This window comes from Sphaeramia orbicularis, chromosome 9 (assembly GCF_902148855.1).
Source record: "Sphaeramia orbicularis chromosome 9, fSphaOr1.1, whole genome shotgun sequence".
NCBI classification, from domain to species: domain Eukaryota; kingdom Metazoa; phylum Chordata; class Actinopteri; order Kurtiformes; family Apogonidae; genus Sphaeramia; species Sphaeramia orbicularis.
This window is the reverse complement of record NC_043965.1, coordinates 218,281-245,607: the sequence shown is the minus strand read 5'-3', so window position 1 is coordinate 245,607 and position 27,327 is coordinate 218,281. Positions and strand designations below refer to the sequence as shown.

General features: G+C 42.8%; 1 protein-coding gene across 2 annotated transcripts; it reads left to right on the top strand.

Moving 5' to 3' along the window:
• The first annotated feature begins 6,424 nt into the window (after positions 1-6,424).
• On the top strand, positions 6,425-26,425 carry LOC115425768 (perforin-1-like). Of its 2 annotated transcripts, XM_030143519.1 has the most exons (10): positions 6,425-6,479; positions 11,745-12,034; positions 12,113-12,192; positions 12,748-12,793; positions 13,361-13,494; positions 13,574-13,712; positions 14,870-14,950; positions 15,046-15,542; positions 25,298-25,387; positions 25,473-26,425. In XM_030143519.1, exons 1-10 carry the CDS (start codon positions 6,464-6,466, stop codon positions 25,492-25,494), a joined length of 1,395 nt encoding a protein of 464 aa, XP_029999379.1. In that variant the 5' UTR covers positions 6,425-6,463; the 3' UTR covers positions 25,495-26,425. The 2 variants fall into 2 exon arrangements, with proteins under 2 accessions (XP_029999379.1, XP_029999380.1); XM_030143520.1 differs by lacking the exon at positions 12,748-12,793 and having other exon boundaries at positions 13,366-13,494.
• The last annotated feature ends 902 nt before the right edge of the window (positions 26,426-27,327 follow it).

Sequence of the window (27,327 nt, the reverse complement as noted above, 5' to 3'; positions counted from 1 at the left end):
GCAGAGGTTGTGTGGGTGGACTCACTGTGTTTCTTGCTTCTCTTGGGCTGCTGGATTTGGACTGTAGGAACAGAAAACACAACATTCACTCACTGTTCACATTTATTCCAGAACACAAACAACACTGGAACCAGAACCAGAACTGGATCCATTTAGTCCCGAACCCTGTCTCTGAACCGCTGGTGGACAGCGGACGCTTCTGCCTCAGATCAACATGTTTCAGACTCTGACGTTTGTCGAAGCCTTTGGACAATCTGACTGAACAGACAGAACATGTGGACGTGGGCGGAGCTTTCATTTGAGCGTTGGAGGGAACACATTTAATGAGGGTGTGAGGCTCCTCCCCCAGGACAGTCATGGGCCAGCGTTTAAACGTCTGGTGTCTGTCATGAAATGTTCCCTTCAACAGGTTTGATTTATGAATAATTAGAGTAAATTAAAGATGCAAGCGGCATTGGGAGGCCCTCGTCAGCTGAAGTTAGCGGTGTATGCTAACACCCCTACCACGTCCCCTTGGACAGAGTCTGACCAGTACCGCTCCAGCTTATGTCCCTGTGAGACCCCAGACCCCTCCTCACCCACATCTGGATGGATGGACCTCTGTCTTCTCATTCTTAGCACAAAAAATAGGACATGCTCCCATTGACATTTTGATCAAAGTCATAGCAGACAATTTTGTGGCAAATTTCGTACAGTTCGAAAAACTGCATTTTTTATGTCCCATACAAATATGTCCATCATTCTGCAGGGGGCGCTATGGCGTAGGTCCGGAAGATTTACAAGTGATTCAGATTGAAGCCAAGGGTAACCCTAACCCTGAGTTTTGTGGCTCTACAGTAAACTTTATGTGATATAAAGTCCCACTGGCATAATATAGTTCCGCTTTCCGATTGGACGCCGTCGTGCCTTTTTTTTTTTTATTTATTTATTTTTTACAGACATCTGTAAAACCTAAACGTAAATTCAGTTTCATGCACTTCTGAATTTTGGGCATAATTTGGTGAGTTTTTGTAAATGTTCAGTGAGTCAAATTCATACTCAAAGAGCAGAAGAAAGAAAAATAAACATTGCGATTAAAGAAAAATAAGAAGAATTTGAGCAAAAATAATGTATCCGTTTCCACGGCAACCACATATTGTACCTTTTTTGAAAGCTCTCAAGGTCCCCCACATCACCACGGGGTCAAGGGTCAATGACATGCACTTCTGCTCACATCATGCACACTTTTGTGCCTGTGCTCCACACAGTGGACACAGTCGGTACTGCGCCGGCGTTAGCTCAGCTCAGGCCTAATGACGGAAGTTAATGAGCTATTTTCAACATGTTGTCAAAGGCTATTTGAAATATTATGGTCTGGTTTCAGTCACTGCAGGTGTGTGTTATCTGTAGAAACTTATAGGACAGGAAGACATTCAACATTTACACAATAAAAGCTCTGTGTGTGTATGTGGTGATACTGTGTGTTTTTACAGTTTTGTTTTTAATTATTTAACGGTTCTTATATTTTTTTATTATATCTTGTATTTCTAATTTACTAAACAGACAATAACTACTGTCAAAGAATTCCATATATGTTTCCATACATGAATAAGATGATTCTGATTCAGTTCTGTTCACTGAAATGCTTCAGTGCTTTTATTTTGAAATGTGAAAGGAAGTGCTGCATTTGTCAAAAGGCCGTTGGAGTTCTATGAACCTCCCAAACAGGAGTGGATCAAATGGACTAAATGTGAGTATTTCTACCAAAACAAAGTCCTGACAGTGATCCAAACCCCCTTAAATAAAGGAGCGGTACCGTCTGCAACCGGGCCACAACCACAGGAAGTACTGGTCCAGTTTTCAAAATAAGAGTCCAACAGCTGTTTCATGGTTTTACTGTAAATCTACCCCTGAAATCTGCATCTATGATCATGGTCACCAAGTCCAGTTCAATCTGGTTTGATCCAGACTCATGAGGTCTGACTGGACTCACCTGATGGGGGTCTGTCCATGTTCTGACCTCCGACCTTTGTGTGAGTGTGACAGCAGGTCCACTCAGCAGATGGCGCTGTTTCCTAAAGGACAGAAACATTCACTTTATGAGTCAAACGTAAAGTCTGAGGAACCAGAACCAGAGCAGAACCTGGACCCAAACGGACCCAAATACACATCCATAAAGGAGGACATTTGGGTCTGTAAGGGTTAAAGGTGGACGTTTGGGTCTGTAAGGGTTAAAGGTGGACGTTTGGGTCTTTAAGGGTTAAAGGTGGACGTTTGGGTCTGTAAGGGTTAAAGGTGGACGTTTGGGTCTGTAAGGGTTAAAGGTGGACGTTTGGGTCTTTAAGGGTTAAAGGTGGACGTTTGGGTCTGTAAGGGTTAAAGGTGGACGTTGGGTCTGTAAGGGTTAAAGGTGGACGTTTGGGTCTGTAAGGGTTAAAGGTGGACGTTTGGGTCTTTAAGGGTTAAAGGTGGACGTTTGGGTCTGTAAGGGTTAAAGGTGGACGTTTGGGTCTGTAAGGGTTAAAGGTGGACGTTTGGGTCTGTAAGGGTTAAAGGTGGACGTTTGGGTCTGTAAGGGTTAAAGGTGGACGTTTGGGTCTGTAAGGGTTAAAGGTGGACGTTTGGGTCTGTAAGGGTTAAAGGTGGACTGGTTTGTGGAAAAACACCACCACAGTCCGACTCGACTGGTTCCTCGTGTATAAATTGTCAGTGTAATCCAAAACTGCCAGAAAAGTTTCCTCAATGAGTTTCTTCCTTGAATGAAGAGAAAAGTTTTTGTGTAAAAAAAACAAAACAAACAAAACTTTTTTGTCTCAGTTTAGTTACCACAGATAAAAATTACGGATAAAAACTACAGATAAAAACTACAGATAAAACTACAAATAAAACTACAAATAAAACTACAGATAAAACTATAGATCAAAACTACAGATAAAAAACAAATAAAACTACAAATAAAAACTACAAACTAAAACCAGAAATGTTGCTAATTTTAAAAACACTGTAAACTTCAAATTCACACAGTAAAACCATGTGACATTTATGGAACTTCAGTTTAATTGAACTCACCTGAAAATGAAGCTGCAAAAAACCAGAGGAAATGAGGTGGAGCGAAACAAGATGCTTCTGAAAATGAAGAAAACCAAAGTTAAAAAAGGACACAAGTACGAACTCCAGCAGCTTTGACGACACGTGGAATAATGAAGGAATTTTCCTCAGACTGATTCATGGAAATGTTTTGTCTGGTGTTTGGAAGGGCTTTGAACACAACACAAAGATCAGGTGTCTGGAGGCGGAGTCTACAGTCCTCTGGGTTTTAAATCTAATATGGACCCCATCTACCTGGACGCTCTTCGCTTCAGTTTTGTTGAATTAAATTTGACTCAGTGGAACCTGGAATGTGTTGGAGTTCACGATTTTACGCATTTTTACCGCAGTTTAAAAGAAGAACATGGAGCGAAACATCTGAGTTCAACCAGAGCGGTGAGTTCAAAGGCACTAAGGCAGAGCCATCCAATAACCACCCACAGAAGAGAGGTTATACAAAACACACACATATATATATATATATATATATATATATATATATATATATATATATATATATATATATATATATATTTATACATACACACAACAATGATGTTGATTAATATAGAAAAATACTCATAATATATATGTGTGTGTGTATATGTGTATACCACATAAAAACATATAGAAACCACATAAAAACATATAGAAACCACACAAAAATAAATATAAACCACATAAAAACATATAGAAACCGCATAAAAACATATAGAAACCACATAAAAATAAATATAAACCACATAAAAACATATAGAAACCACATAAAAATAAATATAAACCACATAAAAACATATAGAAACCACATAAAAACATATAGAAACCACATAAAAATAAATATAAACCACATAAAAACATATAGAAACAGCATAAAAACATATAGAAACCACATAAAAACATATAGAAACCATATAAAAAATACATATAAACCACATAAAAACATATAGAAACCACATAACAATAAATATAAACCGCATAAAAACATATAGAAACCACATAAAAACATATAGAAACCACATAAAAACATATATAAACCATATAAAAATACATATAAACCACATAAAAACATATATAAACCACATAAAAATATAAACCACATAAAAACATATATAAACCACATAAAAACATATATAAACCACATAAAAATACATATAAACCACATAAAAACATATAGAAACTACAAAAAAAACATAGAAACCACATAAAAATACATTTAAACCACATAAAAACGTATATAAATCACATAAAAACATATAGAAACCACATGAAAACACATAGAAACCACATAAAAACATATGTAAACCACATGAAAACATATAGAAACCACATAAAAACATTAGAAACCACATACAAACATATGTAAACCCAGGGGTGCAGGTTTGACTCGGTGTGGACACTACAGTGTTCAGAGGCAGTGCTCCTGAAAGCTGATGTTTTTTTGCATTTATAATCATAATTCCACTTCATGTTGAGCCGATCAAACAAACAGAGTCAGAAAAACAAATTCAGTGTTTGACACGTTTATAAAGTACATCTGAATATTTAAAGACAATAGAAGAATTTAATGCATTCTGGGATGTTATTCTGATGACCAACATATGCATTAATATTTAAACTCAACTGCAAATTTACAGCTCCTCCTGCTCCTCCTCCTGCTCCTCCTTCTGAGGCTTTTATTGTATTTTTCCACTAATTGTCTCTATTTGTGTTTTTAAACAGTTGCTCTCCTCTACAGAAATACATGAAAATAATCAGTAAAATAACTTTTCAAAGTGGATCTGTCGCTTTAAATACTGACTTTTATTCAGTATGTGAGTTATTGAGCTTCTACAGTTCTAGACCCTTGAACTGTCCATCTGTCCAACTGTCCACCTGTCCATCTGTCCACCTATCCTACTGTCCACCTGTCCTACTGTCCATCTGTCCAACTGTCCACCTGTCCATCTGTCCACCTGTCCATCTGTCCAACTGTCCACCTGTCCATCTGTCCTACTGTCCATCTGTCCTACTAACAGATTTAGTTTACTAGTAGATGGAGTGACAGCGGGGACGGCCAATCACATGCACATTAGCAAAACTGTAGAGCCAATCGGAGAGCGATATTTAGGTTAGAGGCGGGACTTCTAGCACAGACTGACTGTTAACCCTTTGTGTTCCATCATCATAGACTGAACACTACGGACAGACAGAGGCTGGATTATAGAGAGGACACAGAAGTGGGTGGAGACAGAAAGAGGCGTGTCCCTAGTGTCTCCACCCACTTCTACACCCATGTATAAACCACAGAGAAACATATATAAACAAATTAAAACATATAAAAACCAAATAAAAACATATAAACCACATAAAAACACATACAAAATAAAAACATATATAAACCACATAAAAACATATAGAAACAAAATAAAACATATGTAAAACCACATAGAAACATATATAAACAAAATAAAAACATATATAAACCACATAAAAACATATATAAACAAAATAAAAACGTATATAAACCACATAAAAACATATATAAACTAAATAAAAACATATATAAACCACATAAAAACATATATAAACAAAATAAAAACATATATAAAGAAAATAAGAACATATATAAACCACATAAAAAGATATTTAAAGAAAATAAAAACATATAAACTAAATAAAAACATATATAAAGAAAATAAAAACATATAAACCACATAAAAACATATATAAACTAAATAAAAACATATATAAATTAAATAAAAACATATAAAGAAAATAAGAACATATATAAACCACATAAAAAGATATATAAAGAAAATAAAAACATATAAACTAAATAAAAACATATATAAACCACATAAAACATATATAAACTAAATAAAACATATATAAATTAAATAAAAACATATAAAGAAAATAAGAACATATATAAACCACATAAAAAGATATATAAAGAAAATAAAAACATATATAAACTAAATAAAAACATATATACACCACATAAAAACATATATAAACTAAATAAAAACACATTATAAGCAGCTGCACCTCCTGAAACTCAGGCTTTGACTGGATCTGAGTCCCAGTGGAAGCACTGACTTCAGATCAGAACCAGGAGGAAATGGAGCTGGAACCTGGACCTGGAACCTGACAGGTCTGAGGAACCACACCTCAGATGAGCTGATTGGTCCATTTATGGAGATCCTGCTGAGACTGTCATGTGGTCCAGGTCTGGTTTTCAACTTATGCAACGAACCAGAACAGACAAAAGGACAGGAAAGTGAAAGTAGTATTTAGTCTGACAGAACAGAACCAGGACAGAACCAGGGCAGAACCAGAACAGAACCAGAACAGAACCAGGACAGAACCAGAACAGAACCAGGACAGAACCAGGACAGAACCAGAAGAAGGAAGGAACATGTCCCAGAAAACAGGTGAGAACCAGACCACAGCTGGACAGACTGGGCTCAGAACCAGGACACGGACTGGGTTCAGAACCAGGACACGGACTCAGTGAAGGGTCAGACCAGGACGGGAACGGACCCGAGACCAGTAAGACCACAGAGGAGTCCGGACCAGGACCAGAGCCACAAGGCAGGCAGGAGGCGGGGTCAGAAGTCAGAGGCCACGGTCTGGAGGTCAAAGGTCATGGTCGGAGGTGGACTGGACACCTGTGACGGTCAGACGGGTTCTGTAGTTCTGTATAGTTCTGTGCTTCTGTTGTTCTGTTCTCCCTGCAGATCCATCTGGATCTGATCAGTGATTGGCAGCAGCTCTGGCCTTTCCTGTCGCTCCCTTTCACTTTCAGTCTGAGTGTGTGAAAAGACACATGGACACACATGTGTGTGTTTTGGACCAGTTTAGACCAGTTTGGACCAGTTTAGACCAGTTTGGACCAGTTTGGACCAGTTTGGATCAGTTTGGACAGTTTAGACCAGTTTGGACCAGTTTGGACAGTTTAGACCAGTTTAGACAGTTTAGACCAGTTTGGACCAGTTTGGACCAGTTTGGATCAGTTTGGACAGTTTAGACCAGTTTGGACAGTTTAGACCAGTTTAGACAGTTTAGACCAGTTTGGACCAGTTTGGACCAGTTTGGATCAGTTTGGACAGTTTAGACCAGTTTGGACCAGTTTAGACCAGTTTAGACCAGTTTGGACAGTTTAGACCAGTTTGGACCAGTTTAGACCAGTTTAGACCAGTTTGGACAGTTTAGACCAGTTTGGACAGTTTAGACCAGTTTGGACCAGTTTGGACTTGTCTGTTCTCAGATGTCCAGTAGTAAACGGGCTCATGGACCCACTGGTACTGGTCACATGTTCACCTGTGGAACCAACATGTGTCCAAAGGGGGACTGGAGGTTTGTGGTCCTCCAAAGGGGTGGGGGTCAGAATCAGAGCCCTGGGTTAAAGGAACAGTTCTTCTGTTCTTTTATTCTCTGTTTCTGTGTTTTTGTCGCGTTTCTCTTCAGTTCAGATCATGTGATCATCTTTTAAACTCTTCATCGTGTTTTCCAGTTCGTCGTAAACATATTTCCGACAGAATCGACTGAACTTGTAACGACTGTCGGCTCAGAAACAAAACAGACTTTTGTCAAAACCCTGAACCGGTGGAATCAAACTGAGTCACATAGGCTCCGCCCACAGCAGGTCTGAACGCACTGTTGAGATTTTTAGGTCAAATCTGATTTTGTGTGTGTGTGTGTGTGTGTGTGTGTGTGTTGGTTCATAATCACATTAAATGTGACTTCTATCAGTTTGGAGTCTGAACTGAATGTGACCCTGAAGTGACCCACATGGACTAAAGAGGTCCTGAAGTGACCCACGTGCACTAAAGAGGTCCTGAAGTGACCCACATGGACTAAAGAGGACCTGAAGTGACCCACATGGACTAAAGAGGACCTGAAGTGACCCACGTGCACTAAAGAGGTCCTGAAGTGACCCACGTGCACTAAAGAGGTCCTGAAGTGACCCACATGGACTAAAGAGGACCTGAAGTGACCCACATGGACTAAAGAGGACCTGAAGTGACCCACATGGACTAAAGAGGTCCTGAAGTGACCCACATGGACTAAAGAGGTCCTGAAGTGACCCACATGGACTAAAGAGGTCCTGAAGTGACCCACGTGCACTAAAGAGGTCCTGAAGTGACCCACATGGACTAAAGAGGTCCTGAAGTGACCCACATGGACTAAAGAGGTCCTGAAGTGTGTACTTTGACGCCAGCCTGATGTTAACAGAGACCAGAAATCAGGCTGTAATCAAAAAACGGGTATTAGATGACAGAGCTGAAGAAAAGTTTATGAACATAATGCGAACAGTGGCGCCTAACAACCTAGACTGCTCTTTAAATTCCATGGTGGACAATTTTAACAATGCACTATCATCTGCTTTGGATGCTGTTGCTCCGTTAAGGATTAAAAGGAAGTCGAAGGTCAGAATTTCCCCATGGCTAGGCAGCAGCACTGTTAGTCAAAACAAACAAACCTGTCGGAGAGCTGAGAGAAAATGGAGAAAAACCAAACTTACAGTTGACTATGATGCATATAAACTTGCAATTACCACCTATAATCAATCCATTCGAGTTGCAAGAAAAGATTACTTCTCCAAAATTATCACAGAGAATGCTGGAAATTCCAAAATATTATTCTCCACTATCGACTAGCTGCTCAACACCCCACCCCCCACCCCACTACAGCCCTCCACATCCAAGTGCGAGGAGCTTGCAGTGTTCTTCAAGGACAAAATAAGTTCAATCAGATCTAGCATTAATTCCACCACATTAACAGATGCTGTCTGCAGTCCCTGTACTGTGACCATGGGAAAATTCACCTGCATAACATCAGCAGAACTCTACCGAACTGTCAGGGAATGTAACTCCTCAACCTCGTGTCGATCCAATTCCCACTGCATTCTTTACGAGAATATTTGACAGCGTCTCAGATCATTTACTCCAAATCATAAACAAATCTCTTCATACTGGTATCTTTCCAGATGCCTTCAAAACAGCTGTTATCAAACCCTTACTAAAGAAACCTAACCTTGACAGTAACGCTATGACCAGTTTTCGTCCTATATCTAATCTCCCGTTCATAGGCAAAGTACTGGAAAAGATAGTCTCTGCTCAAATAAATCACTATCTCAAAGAGAATAACATCTTAGAGGAATTCCAATCAGGCTTCAGGGCTGGTCATAGCACTGAGACCGCCCTCACCAAAATAATCAGTGACCTCAGGCTCAACTCTGATGCCAACAAGGTCTCAGTCCTGGTCCTCCTTGACCTAAGTGCTGCATTTGATACAACTGATCATGACATCCTGATTAATCGGCTGGAAAAGCTTGTAGGTCTCTCTGACAGTGTACTACAGTGGTTCAAAACGTATATTAAGGGAAGACAGTACTACGTCAGGCTTGGAGATCACGTGTCAAACACACATGATACATGCTATGGGGTTCCACAAGGGAGCTGCCTGGGTCCACTACTGTTCTCCTTATATATGCTACCACTTGGAGATATCATCAGAAAACATAATGTTAGCTTCCATAGCTACGCGGACGACACACAAATATACATCTCAGCAGAACCCAATGACGTGACAGCCATCCATTCCATTACAAACTGCCTCACAGCAATGAATCAGTGGATGTGCAGGAACTTTCTGAAACTGAATGAGGAAAAAACTGAAATCCTGCTTGTTGGCCCAAAGCAAAAAGGGAAATGCTGATGAGTAGGATGGGCAAACTCACTTCCTGGATCAAACCAGAAGTGACAAGTCTGGGAGTCATTATAGACTCAGACTTAAACTTTAAGTCCCACATAAAGAAAGTCACTAAAACGTCATTCTTCCACCTCAGAAACATAGCCAAAGTAATGCCGGTTATAAATGGAAAGGATGCTGAAAAAACTGGTCCATGCTTTTATCTCCAGCAGACTGGACTACTGTAATGCACTCCTTACAGGTCTCCCAAAAAAGCAGCACAGACAGACTTCAGCTGATTCACAACTCTGCAGCTAGGTTATGAACCAAAACCAAGAAGAGAGAGCACATTACTCCAGTGTTGGTTTCCCTGCACTGGCTACCGGTAACCTACAGAACTGATTTTAAGATACTACTCACGTATAAAGCTCTAAATGGAACCGGACCAAGTTACATTGCAAACTCACTGATCAATTATGTACAAACTAGAACACTGAGGTCATCAAACGCAGGTTTACTAGCGACTCACAGAAATATTACAAAGAAAATGGGGGACGCAGCCTTTACTAACTATGCACCAAAGTTATGGAATACAATTCCAAAAGACATTAGAGAAGCCAGTTCACTGAATATATTTAAAACCAAATTAAAAACATTTTTATTCTCATTAGCCTTTGAAAGGAGATAAAAATGGGGTCACAATTCAGGAACCAGGAATGTGCGGTTTTTCATTTTTATTTTATTTTATTGTATTTCTGTTTTTATTTTTTATTTTACTGTATTTCAAATTTCATCTTATTTCTTGCACTTCAAAAATTCTATGTATAATCAAATATTTTAATGTGCGCTGCTTTTATTTTTATTTTATTGTATTTCTCACATTTCATCTTATTTCTTGCACTTCAAAAATTCTATGCATAATCAAATATTTTAATGTGCGCTGTTTTTATATTCATTTTTATTTTATTGTATTTCTAATCAAATCTAAATGTATTTTAATATTGTATTTTTTTCAATCAATGTGAAGCACTTTGGGCTACAATTTCTGTATGAAAGGTGCTATACAAATAAAGTTTATTATTATTATTATTATTATTGAAGTGACCCACGTGCACTAAATAGGTCCTGAAGTGACCCACATGGACTAAAGAGGTCCTGAAGTGACCCACATGGACTAAAGAGGTCCTGAAGTGACCCACATGGACTAAAGACGTCCTGAAGTGACCCACATGGACTAAAGAGGTCCTGAAGTGACCCACATGGACTAAAGAGGTCCTGAAGTGACCCACATGGACTAAAGAGGTCCTGAAGTGACCCGCATGGACTAAAGAGGTCCTGAAGTGACCCACATGGACTAAAGACGTCCTGAAGTGACCCACATGGACTGAAGAGATCGTGAAGTGACCACATGCACTAAAGAGGTCCTGAAGTGACCCACATGGACTAAAGAGGTCCTGAAGTGACCCACATGCACTAAAGAGGTCCTGAAGTGACCCACATGGACTAAAGAGGTCCTGAAGTGACCCACGTGCACTAAAGAGGTCCTGAAGTGACCCACGTGCACTAAAGAGGTCCTGAAGTGACCCACGTGCACTAAAGAGGTCCTGAAGTGACCCGCATGGACTAAAGAGGTCCTGAAGTGACCCACATGGACTAAAGACGTCCTGAAGTGACCCACATGGACTGAAGAGATCGTGAAGTGACCCACATGCACTAAAGAGGTCCTGAAGTGACCCACATGGACTAAAGAGGTCCTGACAGAATACCAGACCACGCAGACACACACTGTGTTTACAGAAGGAAATCTGGTTTTCCCTCCGCTCCGACAACAACTGGGACGTTTGTCGCATTTCAATGACGTAAAGTTCGGATAAATGCGACCTGGACGTTCAGACTGAAGTCACATTGGAAAATATCAGATCTGGATCAGATTTAGGACCACATATGGACACATCTGTCTGGATCTGATCGTAGTCTTAGTTCTTTTTTGTTTTTTCTTCCAGAGTCTTGCAGTCCATCCTGGCCTCCTCCTGCTCCTCCTCCTCTCCTCCTCCACCTCTTCCTCCTCCTCCTCCTTGTGCACCTCCTCCCTGCTCTCTCCTATCAGATCGGGAACTCCACCCAGTGCAGGTCAGCTGACTTCGTCCCGGGCTCTCACCTGGTGGGGGAGGGCTTTGATGTGGTCACCCTGCGGCGTAAAGGCGTCTACCTGATCAACGTGGGCGCCTACATGACCTCCCACGGCTCCTGTCGGCTCTATCCCAACCCTCTTCAGGGAAACCGTCTGCAGAAGGTAACTGAACCCGCCTGGAACGCTGTCTCCGACACACCCTGGGTCGGTAACAGGTTGGTGTTGTGTTTTCTCCTTCAGGTTCCGGTTTCTGTGGAAGACTGGCGTCCAGACACCGACTGTGAGCTTCACCAGGACCACTCTGTCCACACCTCCATCAGGTCGTCCGTCCAAAAACACACCTTTTACTCCACCTGCAGTTGGTGACATTCACACCAAACCTGTGCTTCCACTCACATCCTGCACCATGTCCCAGCATGCACTGCATGAGTGAAGCTAAAGACCAGAACCAGCAGCAGAAGGACCAAAGCTGTGGAAGCACATCTGTCCCAACAGAATCTGAATGAGAAAAGACAGTGAATTTCTGGCACTAAATTTTTTTGCACTGAAATTAAGTATATGAATTGTTTGTCTCTGAATTCGACCATGTTCATAAATTTAGAATTTAAAAAATTCAGATACAAAAATTCAAAAATCTGCCTTAAATATTGGCCTCAAAACTTGGCTGTAGATATCAGTCACTGGCTGACCAAATTTTTAAAAATCGGCCTCAGAAAAACCCGTATCAGTCGACCTCTAGACCGAACATTAGGCTAACATGTTAGCATTAGCTTCTGTCAGACTTCTTCTTCTTTTTCCTGTTTCCAAGTAACAAACCTGGAAACAGGAAGTGATTACAACTGTCCCAAACTAAATGAAACTGGTTGTGTCTGCAGTTCACTGATGGACACCATAAGTAAACAAGACGTACGCGACTGGACGGTAAGAAACACTCTGGACCTGTTCCACAAACGCACCGTCACGTAGACGTGTTCCACAAACGCACCGTCACGTAGATGTTGGGAACATCACTGAGTCCGTTTATGCCCACATTCAAACTCTGATCACTATCAGATAATTATTGATCAGATTACAGTAGTAATCAGAGTATAATCAATCAGATTAACACACCTGGATTGGTTCCCAGTACTTTCTTTTATTTTAACGGTCAAAAATTGAGAACGTACCCACTTGTCCAGGTACCGCTCCACCTCTGACCTCACATATTTAGTTCCATTAAATGTGGAAAAACTGTTCAAATCGTAGAAAACTGAAGTGACTGACGACAATAACAGGGAAGTCGGATTCTACGTCACTACGCACGAACAAACTCTGAAATAAATCCGATAACGGACTGAAACGACTAAACCAGGGTTTACAGATTATCCTATTTATGAAGTGACTGTAAACGCATCATGTCTGATTCTTATAATTATGGGATGTTTCTGGTGGTGTAAAGGGGGTCAGTGACAGACTGGTTGATGTGGGCGGGGCTCTGGTTTCTTTCAGTTCAGATTAGACCTGGACTCCACAGACCTGAACGCCAGAGGGGGACGGTCCACGGTGCTGGACTTTGTCAGATCCAGGATGCAGGAGGACCGGCAGACCTTCAGCTGCCACCGGATCAGCTGTACCCGGTACAGGTAGGACCAGAAGACCTGGGCATGGGCATGGGTGGGGGCGTGGGTGTGGGCGGAGCTGACGTTCAGCTGTGTTCTGTAGGCTCGGCCTCATGCCCACCCCACGCCTCCACATAGACTTCAGGAAGGACTTGGAGAAGCTGCCGAGTCACTACAACTCATCCACCGAGAAGGACTACCAAGACCTGATCCGCACATACGGGACCCATTACATCCGCCAGGTCAGAGTCCAGCGCACACGCTGTTGGTTCTGATGGGTTGACTGGTCTGTATTCTGTAGGGGTGGGAATCAAGAACTGGTTCTTTTTGAGAACCGGATCCCAGTAGCTCGATTCCTTGGAATCTTTTGCCTGTTTAACGATTCTGCCTTCGTTGCACATGTGTGATGACATCACACACACACTGCATTGTTTTGGTTAGAACCAAGACAACATGGTGTTGACGAAAAAAAACAGTCCAAACAGACCACACCAGGTCCAAACAGACCACACCAGGTCCAAACAGACCACACCAGGTCTAAACAGACCACACCAGGTCCAAACAGACCACACCAGGTCTAAACAGACCACACCAGGTCCAAACAGACCACACCAGGTCTAAACAGACCACACCAGGTCCAAACAGACCACACCAGGTCCAAACAGACCACACCAGGTCCAAACAGACCACACCAGGTCCAAACAGACCACACCAGGTCTAAACAGACCACACCAGGTCTAAACAGACCACACCAGGTCCAGTTGAACTCTGTCAAAGCTTCCATTTCTTCTAAAGGTGGAATCCCTCCAGTCTGTTCAAACTTTTGTCCACATGTGATTCATTTGATTCTCTACTTATGAAACACTTGTGAACCTAGCGGCAGAGTGAACACCAGGCCGTCATCTGGGTCCAGTTCTGGTTCCGGTGCGGGCAACAAACGTCGTACCCCCTCAAATACAAGTTTCTGAAGGTAGAGGAAAGGAAATGAGGAGCACAACAACAGGAGACGAGCAGAGTCGAACCGGTTCCATGTGGTGGAAATGCAGCAACAGAGGAATTAGTAAAGAGTCTGTAGGTTCACTGTCACTGTACACCCCCCCCCCCCCCATCCGAAACTAGGCAAGGCATCATCTGTTCTTATTATTTGTTCATACTGTATATGTTGTATTTTCTGTGCAGATGGAAATATAAAACACAGTTAATGCAAACACACCTGTTTGTACTCTTTTATTCCCTCAGCCAATGAGAATCGATGAGAATCCGATCAATAAGCAAAATCGACAATGGAATCGGAATCTTTAAATTCTTACTGATTCTCATCCCTAGTGTTGTGTTGTGTTGTGTGTTGTGTTGTGTGTGTTGTGGTCCAACCATGGCTGACAGTCATCTGCACCTTCAGGTTCACCTCGGAGGTCGGATGAGGGTCATCGGAGCCGCTCGGACCTGCTTATCCAAACTCAACGACTTCACCTCGGACCACGTAAGACCAGAGACCTGTTGATGACAACACGCTTCTGTTCATCAAGGAAACATGTTCTGTAGTAACCCCCCCCCCCCCATGTCCCCCCCCTCTAGATACTCAAGTGCTTCTCGGTGGGTCTCAAAGTGGGCCTGGGGATGTCCGGTCTGTCCCCCTACTCCCACTGCTCCACCTTCCTCCAGAACCTGGCCATGAAGGTCTACTACGACGCCGGGTTCCACCAACACCACACAGAGGTGGTGGGGGGCTCCGGGTGGGGGCGTGGCCAGGGGGGCTTTTCTCTGCTGCACAACGACTCCCAGGGCTTCCATGAGTGGATGGACTCCCTCAAGGACCACCCTGACACCATCTGGTCCAGAATCAGACCCATGTACATGCTGGTGCCGTTCAAGAACCAACGGGCTGGACTCAAAGCCGCCACTGAGCGCTACTTAAAGGACAACGCCGTCTCCGCCTCCAACACGCCCTCCTGCCGTGGCTCCGCCCTCCTCGACTCCGACTGCTGTCCCTTTGAAGGCTGGCGGGGGGAGCTGAAGGTCACCATGGTCCAAGTCTGGGGTCTGAAGGGGTTCGGGGTCAGCAGTATCCAAGCGTAAGTCTTTATTCTCCTTCGGTTCGGTCGTTCAACTTTAACGACGACATGAATCTGGACCGAACGAACCGACAGGAAGTTGAACATGTTTGGGTTCAACTGTTCTTCTTCTCTTGTTCTAATGTCCGTCCACATCTGTTGTTTTGGTCAGTGACTCTAGTTGGACTCAAAGGTCTTTCTATTACAGTTTTGGGTCAGATACCAATTTAACTTACGAACACAACACCAACAACAACAACAACAACAACAACAACTGTTCAGAGAAAAACGAGAGTTTGAATGAAACTGTCGTTTTGTGTCGTTATATGAACAAGTGAAATTGTATTTGATCAAAAAAGTTGATCAAATACTGAACAAAGTAAATGACGACAGTAATACACAAAGAACAGGTATTACACAGTATTACTACCACTACTACTGATACTACTACTACCACTGTTACTACAGCTACTACTACTAATACTAGTAATACTACTAGTACTGACACTACTACTACTACTACCACTGATACTACTACTACTACTACTACTACCACCACTGATGATACTACTACTACTACTACTACTGTAGTATGGCTCATTCAGTCACCATCGTACGAGTATCAGGACACCAGACTAGACTGCAGTACTCACAGCTTTAATGCCTTTAAACACCTTAGAACAGGTCAGCAGAGGCATGTACTGGTGACACAACTGTGACACAGCTCCCAGAACACAGGCTGCTCAGCTCCAACACGGAGGTACATTGTTATAAAAGGTTTATTATATTATAATAATATATGTATTATTGTGCTATTAATAAAAGTTATATATAACAATCATGTACAAATGTATAATTAATATATAAAAACTACTACTATAATATAACTTTATAACTTTATACGATTTAACATTTATCCAAAAATAAAATAAAACATGTACAAAACAATGTTAGTACACTTAATTTTCAAGCAAACAAAACAACATAATGACAATAAAACCAACATTAAAAGTGCAGTACTATTTTATATATGATTCCATAAATAAAAGAAAAGAACATGTACAGACAAACCTTTGATCAGGTCAGCGGAGGCATGTGTTAGTGACACAACTGTGATACGGCTCCTTATATGAGCAAAATGGGGGAAACAGAAATAAAAACAACCCTTAATACGATTACGTTACTATATTTTTACTTATAAGTTTATTTTTGTATTTTAACTCTCATTTAGAGCTAGTTAGCTAGGTGGTAAACTTTCGCCGGCACAAGGCCTCCCCTCCCTCTCCGGTGAACATCCAGGGAACAGACATTGAGACAGTGGACTCTTACAAGTACCTGGGTGTTCACCTGAACCAGAACCTGGACTGGGCTGCCAACACCCAGGCCCTTTTCAAGAAGGGCCAGAGCAGACTCCACCTACTGTGGAGACTGAGGTCCTTCGGAGTGCAGGAAGCTCTCCTGAAGACCTTTTACAACTCTGTGGTTGCATCTGCCATCCTCTACAGTGTGGTCTGCTGGAGCAGCAGCATCACGGCAGCAGAGAGGAAAAGACTGAACAAACTGGTGAAGAAAGCCGGTTTGGTCCTAGGCTGCAGTCTCCATCCAGTGGAGGTGGTGGGGGACAGAAGAATGACAGCGAAGCTGTCATCAATCATGGACAATGTCTCCCACCCCCTACATGAGACTGGAAGAGCCCTGGAAAGCACCATCAGTGAGCGGCTTCTTCACCCACGCTGCACGAAGGAGAGATACCGCAGGTCCTTCCTTCCCTCTGCTGTCAGACTGAACAACCAGTCCTGCTCCCAGTAGATCAATGCACAATGTGGAATAACAACCCTCCCTCCATTCCACTTGTTGTATATATTCAATCCGTATTTATATATTTGTGTATATATATATATATATATTTTTTTTTATAACCATTTGCACTACATCATATCGAACAATATTTGCACTCTCCTTTTAAACACTTTTTTATTCAAATTTATATGACTGTTTGTTTTTATGTGTATGTATGTTTTTTATGCTGCTGACAACACTGTGAATTTCCCCATTGTGGGATCAATAAAGGAATATCTTATCTTATCTTTAACAGTAAAAACCGCTAGCTTAGCTCATAGGGCGATCGAGTTGTACCATGACTCAGCAGCACACAGGAGAGAGAGAGAGAGAGAGAGAGAGAGAGCTGCGCACATGGAGGAGGAGGTGTGCCTCACTAATTACTTCCCCCACGCAACAAGTGAAAGTGGAACCAAACAACCGATGGTCTGAAAATATATTACAGAAAAATAAAAGAGGCCCTTCCCACCGCAGGAACTTTGCAGGAACTTTCTGTATTCCCCTGAACTTTCAAAGTTCCTGGTGCGTTTCCACTGACAGTTACCCTGGTAACTGACCCTCTCCCGGCCCCGAATTTACCCCGAAGAAGTTCCTGGTACAGAGGTAGTACTGTTCAGATTACCAGGAACTTTAAGGGGCGGGGCTGTGTGCTGCAGAACTAGACTGACAGCGTTTCCACGTTCTGTTCACAATATTTAACTCATTTAATTTCCACAAGCTTTGGATTTTGATAATTCGGAAAATGGACCAAAAGAGAAGCTACAACAAGAGGACGGACGACGAGGAAATTTAGACGGACTTTGAATCACAGACACGAAATGAGCGAGTAAAAGCTGTCGGAGCCAAATATAAGACACAAGCCTAAAGAAATAAGAGAAAAGAAGAAGAAACTTATGTAGGATTAAAAGAAACTAAAGGAGCACAACCGTCACAGTGGATCTGACTGTGGAACAAACCAAAGGTCTGAATAGGACACAAATATTCACTGTTATGTTCATTCCATGCTGTAACAGTATGAGGGTACGTTTACACGGCAACACTAGGATCTAATTCCGCAAAGATTTCTCCTTTGCGTTATAAAATCATTCCGCGTTTAGACGAAGCCGCTATGATAACGATCTGCGTTAACATGAGTCCGCGAGGACGTCTGAATACGCTGTAGTGACCATGCCAGACCAGTAGCTGGCGATCTCCTAACTGTCCTCCTTCGATGGTACGTTAGGGATTGACTCAGGCATTGGCGAATATAAGAAATGCGTCTCCACTGGTAAGAGTGTAGACGCAGTAAGTCTAACTTTTGGTGGAGAAGCGACAGCAAACTGAGCACAGTTAGCAGCACGTATGTTGTTCTGAAACCGGCCATTGTTGTTGTGGTTGTTCCTTCTTTTTCTGCAGCTTTATTGTGTCATAGAGGCTGGCAAACCAGCTTGGAGGCGCATTACCGCCACCAACTGGCCTGGAGTGGGTTAACTGGCGGTTCATGGCTGCGTGCGCATGCGGTGACGTCATATTTTACCCCGGAACGCTCCGATTCACGTTAACACGGAGCTGAAATGCGGAGCGTATCAATAACATTCCACCCTGGACCCTGGTATCAAAAGTTTCCGGATTCAGGCACTCTAGGCACTGTTTCCATGGTAACAGAAGGCTAATCCGCCATGAAATCTTCCCGGAGTCGACTGAATCCTACGCCGTGTAAACGGCCCTCAGTGGAACATCAGCTGTTTAGACAAAAGTGAAGTCCAGTTAACCTTATGCTAATGCTAATGCTAACTGGTCAACAGTCTGACACTAAATCTAAATCACAGAAGTGGATGGATTCGTGTTGTCGCTGTGAGCTGAGCACTGATTTATTCTGTATGTTTGGGATTTCCACCTGAAATGGAGTGGACGGACTCACCTCTTTTTCTGAACCTGTGGCTCGTTTGTGTCCTGGTCCAACGTCTACTGCTGTTTACAACAGCCCAGGTCAGAGATCTGACATGACACGTCACACTGATAGGAATCTGTCATCATGTGTTCTGGTATTCATTTATGCATTTTTATTAGTTTTCCTGTAGGAAAGAGAAAAAGGGACCAGGACCATGGAGTTCCAGACCGGCTGTCCTGGACCAGCTGGACCAGACCCTGGTCCAAAAGCCTGAACCTTTCACACGTGTTTATTTCCCTTTTAATCTTAAGGCCCCTTTGTTTTGTTTCAATTTTTAATTAAAAAAAAAACTGAACTTAATACTGTCTGTTCATTTACAAGGCATCCAAATATGAGTATCAGTACTTTTATCAGTAATCTGCAGTTGAATTAATTGCAGGTATTTGAGTAAATGTGTGTGACTTTAGGTTGAACCTGGACTATATCTGTAGAACAACAGAAATGAAACAGAACCATCCATCACACTTAAAGTTAGATGTGATTTAGTTTAAGGAATGAGAAGTTGAAAACACATGTTCTACCATTTTTAAATACAAACTAAGGATCTGGAATGATGGTTAACTGCATTTAAATATATTCCAGATGGATTAAAGGTCCTGTATTATGCTATTTTTCAGTCATGTCATATAGGTCTCAGAAGCCCAAAAACATAGTATTTAAGTTTGTTCGCCCCAAAATCATCCTTTGTTCGGAGTTTCAGCGGTGGAAAAGTCCCTCTCACCAGCCCTCCTCAGAACAGGCTGTTTCTGCACGTGCTTCCGGGTATGCAAATGACGGCATCTGTCCACGCCCACTCCCCCTCCCCTCTCTGGGAGAGGACGCGGCTTCCGCTAGCGGTACAACGCGCTAATGTTGACTGTGAAGCCATCATACACATGTTTCAGACAGAACGTCTTTCCAAACACTGGCTTTCTCGGAAAACGGCGGTGTTGTGTCGGGTTCGTGGACCTGACACGGAAAGACGCCTGCCGCCACTAATGCAGGCAGCTGCTAACAAGCCTGATGCTAACTGTACTGATGCTAACCACAAAAGGCCCGTGTTCACAGTAGTTCTGTTCAATGTCTCTGGATATTATCAGCTCTTGCATGTTAACGGGGACGCAAACGTTAGCAGCAGTAACCGAGCTATGTTAGCTGCCATGCTAACGTTAGACGTACACATCAACAACCAGCTTCTCCGTAATGTAGGGTTATGCAGTAAAGATACAAAAACATGATCAGAACTTCCATCTCCCACACTTGTATTTGGGTCACGAAGCGTTGGTACTGCGTCCTTCTTGGTTCGGAGTCTTTGTGCTAAGCCGCAGCTGTATGGGCCCATGTTCGAAAAACACTGGTCCGTGAAATGCCGGGCACACACATACAGGTGTTTGGGAATGTTGTTTGGTCCATGACCATCACAGACAGAATCCAGACACTTTTTACGGAGAGGCTCGGAAGTGGGGAGCAAAACTAAACTCTGGTGTTGGTGTGTGCAGCCAACAACACCACAACCTGCGTGTCTCGCCTTCGCCATGTTTGTTGTCCCAGAGCTACTTTTCCAGGGCGGGGCTTATGTTTTCATGTAGGGTGGGGCCACAGTCAGGGGGAGGAGTTAAATCTGCTTATTTCGTCATAAACGGACCCAACTCAAACTGGGCCGTTTGAGCATTTTCACAACATGTGGTGTAGCAAGGCAGGAGGAAACAGACAGTTTTCACATTCCAACCTCATAATGAGGAACTGCAACACACACTACTGTAAGAAAACTGTCACAGAGCGACATGTGCAGAATATGGGAGCTTTAAGAGAGTCAACAACCAGTCAGATGTTCAACCCAAACTGTCCACTTACAGAACCGGGTCATTTTATTCAACTAGAGCTGAGTTTGTGAAAGGACATGAACTGGACTACAGGTTCTGGTTCTGCTCCTCATACATGAACTGGACTACAGGTTCTGGTTCTGCTCATACATGAACTGGACTACAGGTTCTGGTTCTGCTCCTCACACATGAACTGGACTACAGGTTCTGGTTCTGCTCATACATGAACTGGACTACAGGTTCTGGTTCTGCTCCTCATACATGAACTGGACTACAGGTTCTGGTTCTGCTCCTCACACATGAACTGGACTACAGGTTCTGCTCATACATGAACTGGACTACAGGTTCTGGTTCTGCTCCTCATACATGAACTGGACTACAGGTTCTGGTTCTGCTCATACATGAACTGGACTACAGGTTCTGGTTCTGCTCATACATGAACTGGACTACAGGTTCTGGTTCTGCTCCTCATACATGAACTGGACTACAGGTTCTGGTTCTGCTCATACATGAACTGGACTACAGGTTCTGGTTCTGCTCCTCACACATGAACTGGACTACAGGTTCTGCTCATACATGAACTGGACTACAGGTTCTGGTTCTGCTCCTCATACATGAACTGGACTACAGGTTCTGGTTCTGCTCATACATGAACTGGACTACAGGTTCTGGTTCTGCTCCTCACACATGAACTGGACTACAGGTTCTGGTTCTGCTCATACATGAACTGGACTACAGGTTCTGGTTCTGCTCCTCACACATGAACTGGACTACAGGTTCTGGTTCTGCTCATACATGAACTGGACTACAGGTTCTGGTTCTGCTCCTCACACATGAACTGGACTACAGGTTCTGGTTCTGCTCATACATGAACTGGACTACAGGTTCTGGTTCTGCTCATACATGAACTGGACTACAGGTTCTGGTTCTGCTCCTCATACATGAACTGGACTACAGGTTCTGGTTCTGCTCCTCACACATGAACTGGACTACAGGTTCTGCTCATACATGAACTGGACTACAGGTTCTGGTTCTGCTCCTCATACATGAACTGGACTACAGGTTCTGGTTCTGCTCATACATGAACTGGACTACAGGTTCTGGTTCTGCTCGTCATACATGAACTGGACTACAGGTTCTGGTTCTGCTCATACATGAACTGGACTACAGGTTCTGGTTCTGCTCCTCACACATGAACTGGACTACAGGTTCTGCTCATACATGAACTGGACTACAGGTTCTGGTTCTGCTCCTCATACATGAACTGGACTACAGGTTCTGGTTCTGCTCATACATGAACTGGACTACAGGTTCTGGTTCTGCTCCTCACACATGAACTGGACTACAGGTTCTGGTTCTGCTCATACATGAACTGGACTACAGGTTCTGGTTCTGCTCCTCACACATGAACTGGACTACAGGTTCTGGTTCTGCTCATACATGAACTGGACTACAGGTTCTGGTTCTGCTCCTCACACATGAACTGGACTACAGGTTCTGGTTCTGCTCATACATGAACTGGACTACAGGTTCTGGTTCTGCTCCTCATACATGAACTGGACTACAGGTTCTGGTTCTGCTCCTCACACATGAACTGGACTACAGGTTCTGCTCATACATGAACTGGACTACAGGTTCTGGTTCTGCTCCTCATACATGAACTGGACTACAGGTTCTGGTTCTGCTCATACATGAACTGGACTACAGGTTCTGGTTCTGCTCCTCATACATGAACTGGACTACAGGTTCTGGTTCTGCTCCTCACACATGAACTGGACTACAGGTTCTGCTCATACATGAACTGGACTACAGGTTCTGGTTCTGCTCCTCACACATGAACTGGACTACAGGTTCTGGTTCTGCTCATACATGAACTGGACTACAGGTTCTGGTTCTGCTCCTCATACATGAACTGGACTACAGGTTCTGGTTCTGCTCCTCACACATGAACTGGACTACAGGTTCTGCTCATACATGAACTGGACTACAGGTTCTGGTTCTGCTCCTCATACATGAACTGGACTACAGGTTCTGGTTCTGCTCCTCACACATGAACTGGACTACAGGTTCTGGTTCTGTTCATACATGAACTGGACTACAGGTTCTGGTTCTGCTCCTCATACATGAACTGGACTACAGGTTCTGGTTCTGCTCCTCACACATGAACTGGACTACAGGTTCTGCTCATACATGAACTGGACTACAGGTTCTGGTTCTGCTCCTCATACATGAACTGGACTACAGGTTCTGGTTCTGCTCATACATGAACTGGACTACAGGTTCTGGTTCTGCTCCTCATACATGAACTGGACTACAGGTTCTGGTTCTGCTCATACATGAACTGGACTACAGGTTCTGGTTCTGCTCCTCACACATGAACTGGACTACAGGTTCTGCTCATACATGAACTGGACTACAGGTTCTGGTTCTGCTCCTCATACATGAACTGGACTACAGGTTCTGGTTCTGCTCATACATGAACTGGACTACAGGTTCTGGTTCTGCTCCTCACACATGAACTGGACTACAGGTTCTGGTTCTGCTCATACATGAACTGGACTACAGGTTCTGGTTCTGCTCCTCACACATGAACTGGACTACAGGTTCTGGTTCTGCTCATACATGAACTGGACTACAGGTTCTGGTTCTGCTCCTCACACATGAACTGGACTACAGGTTCTGGTTCTGCTCCTCATACATCATCAACCTGATTTGAATCAATTACCCTGAACTGTCGGGTGCAGTGGAAACGCAGTTACCAGGAACTGTTTTACCCCAAAAAGTTCCTGGTACTAAAGTTCCTGGTACTAAAGTTCCTGGTACTAAAGTTCCTGGTACTAAAGTTCCTGGGCCTTTTGGTGGGAAAGGGCCTCATATGTGTCATACTGAACTGTTCTGAGAATGTTCCAAAAAATATGAATAAAATCATCTTTCTACACGACTGATACTACTGATACTACTGATACTACTACTACTACTACTACTACTGATACTACTGATACTACTACTACTACTACTACTGATACTACTACTACTACTACTACTGATACTACTGATACTACTACTACTACTACTACTGATACTACTACTACTACTACTACTACTACTACTGATACTACTGATACTACTACTGATACTACTGATACTACTACTACTACTACTACTACTGATACTACTGATACTACTGATACTACTACTACTACTACTACTACTGATACTACTGATACTACTACTACTACTACTACTACTACTACTACTGATACTACTACTACTACTACTACTACTACTACTGATACTACTACTACTACTACTACTGATACTACTACTACTACTACTACTACTGATACTACTGATACTACTACTGATACTACTGATACTACTACTACTACTGATACTACTGATACTACTGATACTACTACTACTACTGATACTACTACTACTACTGATACTACTACTACTACTGATACTACTACTACTACTACTACTGATACTACTGATACTACTACTACTGATACTACTGATACTACTGATACTACTACTACTACTGATACTACTGATACTACTGATACTACTACTACTACTACTGATACTACTGATACTACTACTACTACTACTACTGATACTACTGATACTACTACTACTACTACTGATACTACTGATACTACTACTACTCCTACTACTACTACTGATACTACTGATACTACTACTACTACTACTGATACTACTGATACTACTACTACTACTACTACTACTGATACTACTGATACTACTACTACTACTACTACTGATACTACTACTACTACTACTACTGATACTACTACTACTACTGATACTACTGATACTACTGATACTACTACTACTGATACTACTGATACTACTACTACTACTACTACTGATACTACTGATACTACTACTACTACTACTACTGATACTACTAATACTACTACTACTACTACTGATACTACTGATACTACTACTACTCCTACTACTACTACTGATACTACTGATACTACTACTACTACTACTACTGATACTACTACTACTACTACTACTGATACTACTACTACTACTGATACTACTGATACTACTGATACTACTGATACTACTACTACTGATACTATTGATACTCAGACACCAGGTGGTGGGTGGCGGTCCTCAGGGGGCGGAGTCACCACATATTCATGTTTCCTATTGGTTCTTTTCAGGTACGTCAGGATGTCATGTGGCTCCATGGTTTCTGAAACACCTCCTACTGACTCCGACCATCGATGGAACTCCGCCCACAACCTGGCGTGGTCAGTGTCCGGCTCACTTCCTGTTTTCGGTCTTTGTCAGGTCGGTCTTCACTCGTTTACTTTACAGTTCTCGGTTCTCGCGCAGGTGCACACGGTCCACCGGCTGAAGGCGGAGCTCCGGAACGGCGGCTCGTTGGACCGGCGCCTGCTCTCCTGTTCCTGGGACCTCAGTAAAGGTTCTGGGTCCGGAACCTGCACCGGACGAGACTCAGGTGTGAAGGTCCAGTACAGTCTGACCTGTGGACGACACCTGACAGGGGACAAGTGTGACCAGTACCAGCCCCAGACCTGAACCTGGAACCCCAGGACTCAAGTTCCACTGACGTTCCCCTGACGTTCCACTGACATTCCACTGACGTTCTGCAGACTGCTGACGTTCCACTGACGTTCCACTGACATTCCACTGACGTTCTGCAGACTGCTGACGTTCCACTGACGTTCCACTGACATTCCACTGACGTTCTGCAGACTGCTGACGTTCCACTGACGTTCCACTGACATCCACTGACGTTCTGCAGACTGCTGACGTTCCACTGACGTTCCACTGAACTTCCACTGACGTTCTGCAGACTGCTGATGTTCCACTGACGTTCCACTGACATTCCACTGATGTTCTGCTGACTGCTGACGTTCCACTGACATTCTGCTGACATTCTGCTGACGTTCTGTTGACGTTCCACTGACATTCTGCTGACGTTCTGTTGACGTTCCACTGACATTCCACTGACTTCTGCAGACTGCTGACGTTCCGCTGACGTTCTGCTGACTGCTGACGTTCCACTGACGTTCTGCTGATGCTGACGTTCTGCTGACGTTCTTCACATTAACCCGTGGAACTGATCCTTCATATTTTGATCCTGTGTCGTTTCTCTGGTCGATCACAGTTTCTAGACTCAGAGTCGGTTCTGTTTGTTTCTGACTCTTTTATGCGTCAGGTTCAGTTTGTTCCAGTAAACGTTCTATTGTAAACGTTCTATTATTCACATCATTATTCTTCATATTTGTCATATTTTAATCCTCAGTGTAATTTCACTTGTATCTGCGTCCGACGGAAATGAGAATAAAACTCATTTAAACTTTGTCTGAATGTCGTTATTTTTGTTATTTTTTAACGTCAGCTGTTTGTTCAAATAAAGACTGAACTGTCCACACCAGAACCTTTAAACTGGACCAGAACCATTAAACTGGACCAGAACCTTTAAACTGGACCAGAACCTTTAAACTAGGCCAGAACCTTTAAACTGGGCCAGAACCTTTAAACTGGACCAGAACCTTTAAACTGGACCAGAACCATTAAACTGGGCCAGAACCTTTAAACTGGGCCAGAACCTTTAAACTGGACCAGAACCATTAAACTGGACCAGAACCTTTAAACTGGACCAGAACCTTTAGTCCTCTTTAAGACTGAGCTGTTTGACTTCTCTTTTTTTTTTTTAAACGTTCTTGTTCTTGAACAGGTTCTCCTTCTGCGCTCCAGCTCAGGCACACGTGTATGAAATATGAAGCAGACCTCAGATCTGCCCACAGTCCTGATCTGAAGTCTGGATTAAATCAGTTTCAGGTCGTTGCAGTCGGCGTTCCCAGATTTTCCAACACTTTTCCAAACTCTGCTGAACAGACGTCCGTCTGATCGTTCACATAAACTCTTCGTCTTCTCAGTCAGATCTCACAGACTTCCACAGATGTTCTGAAGGAGGTTCTTCTCTGACCCAGAACAGCCTTTGGACCGACACAAACAGACTGAACAGTGTTCTCATGTGTTCTTATATGTTCTCATGTGTTCTCAGTGTTCTCATATGTTCTCAGTGTTCTCATGTGTTCTGTGTTCTCAGTGTTCTTAGTGTTCTCATATGTTCTCAGTGTTCTCATGTGTTCTGTGTTCTCATGTATTCTCAGTGTTCTCATGTGTTCTGTGTTCTCATGTGTTCTCAGTGTTCTTA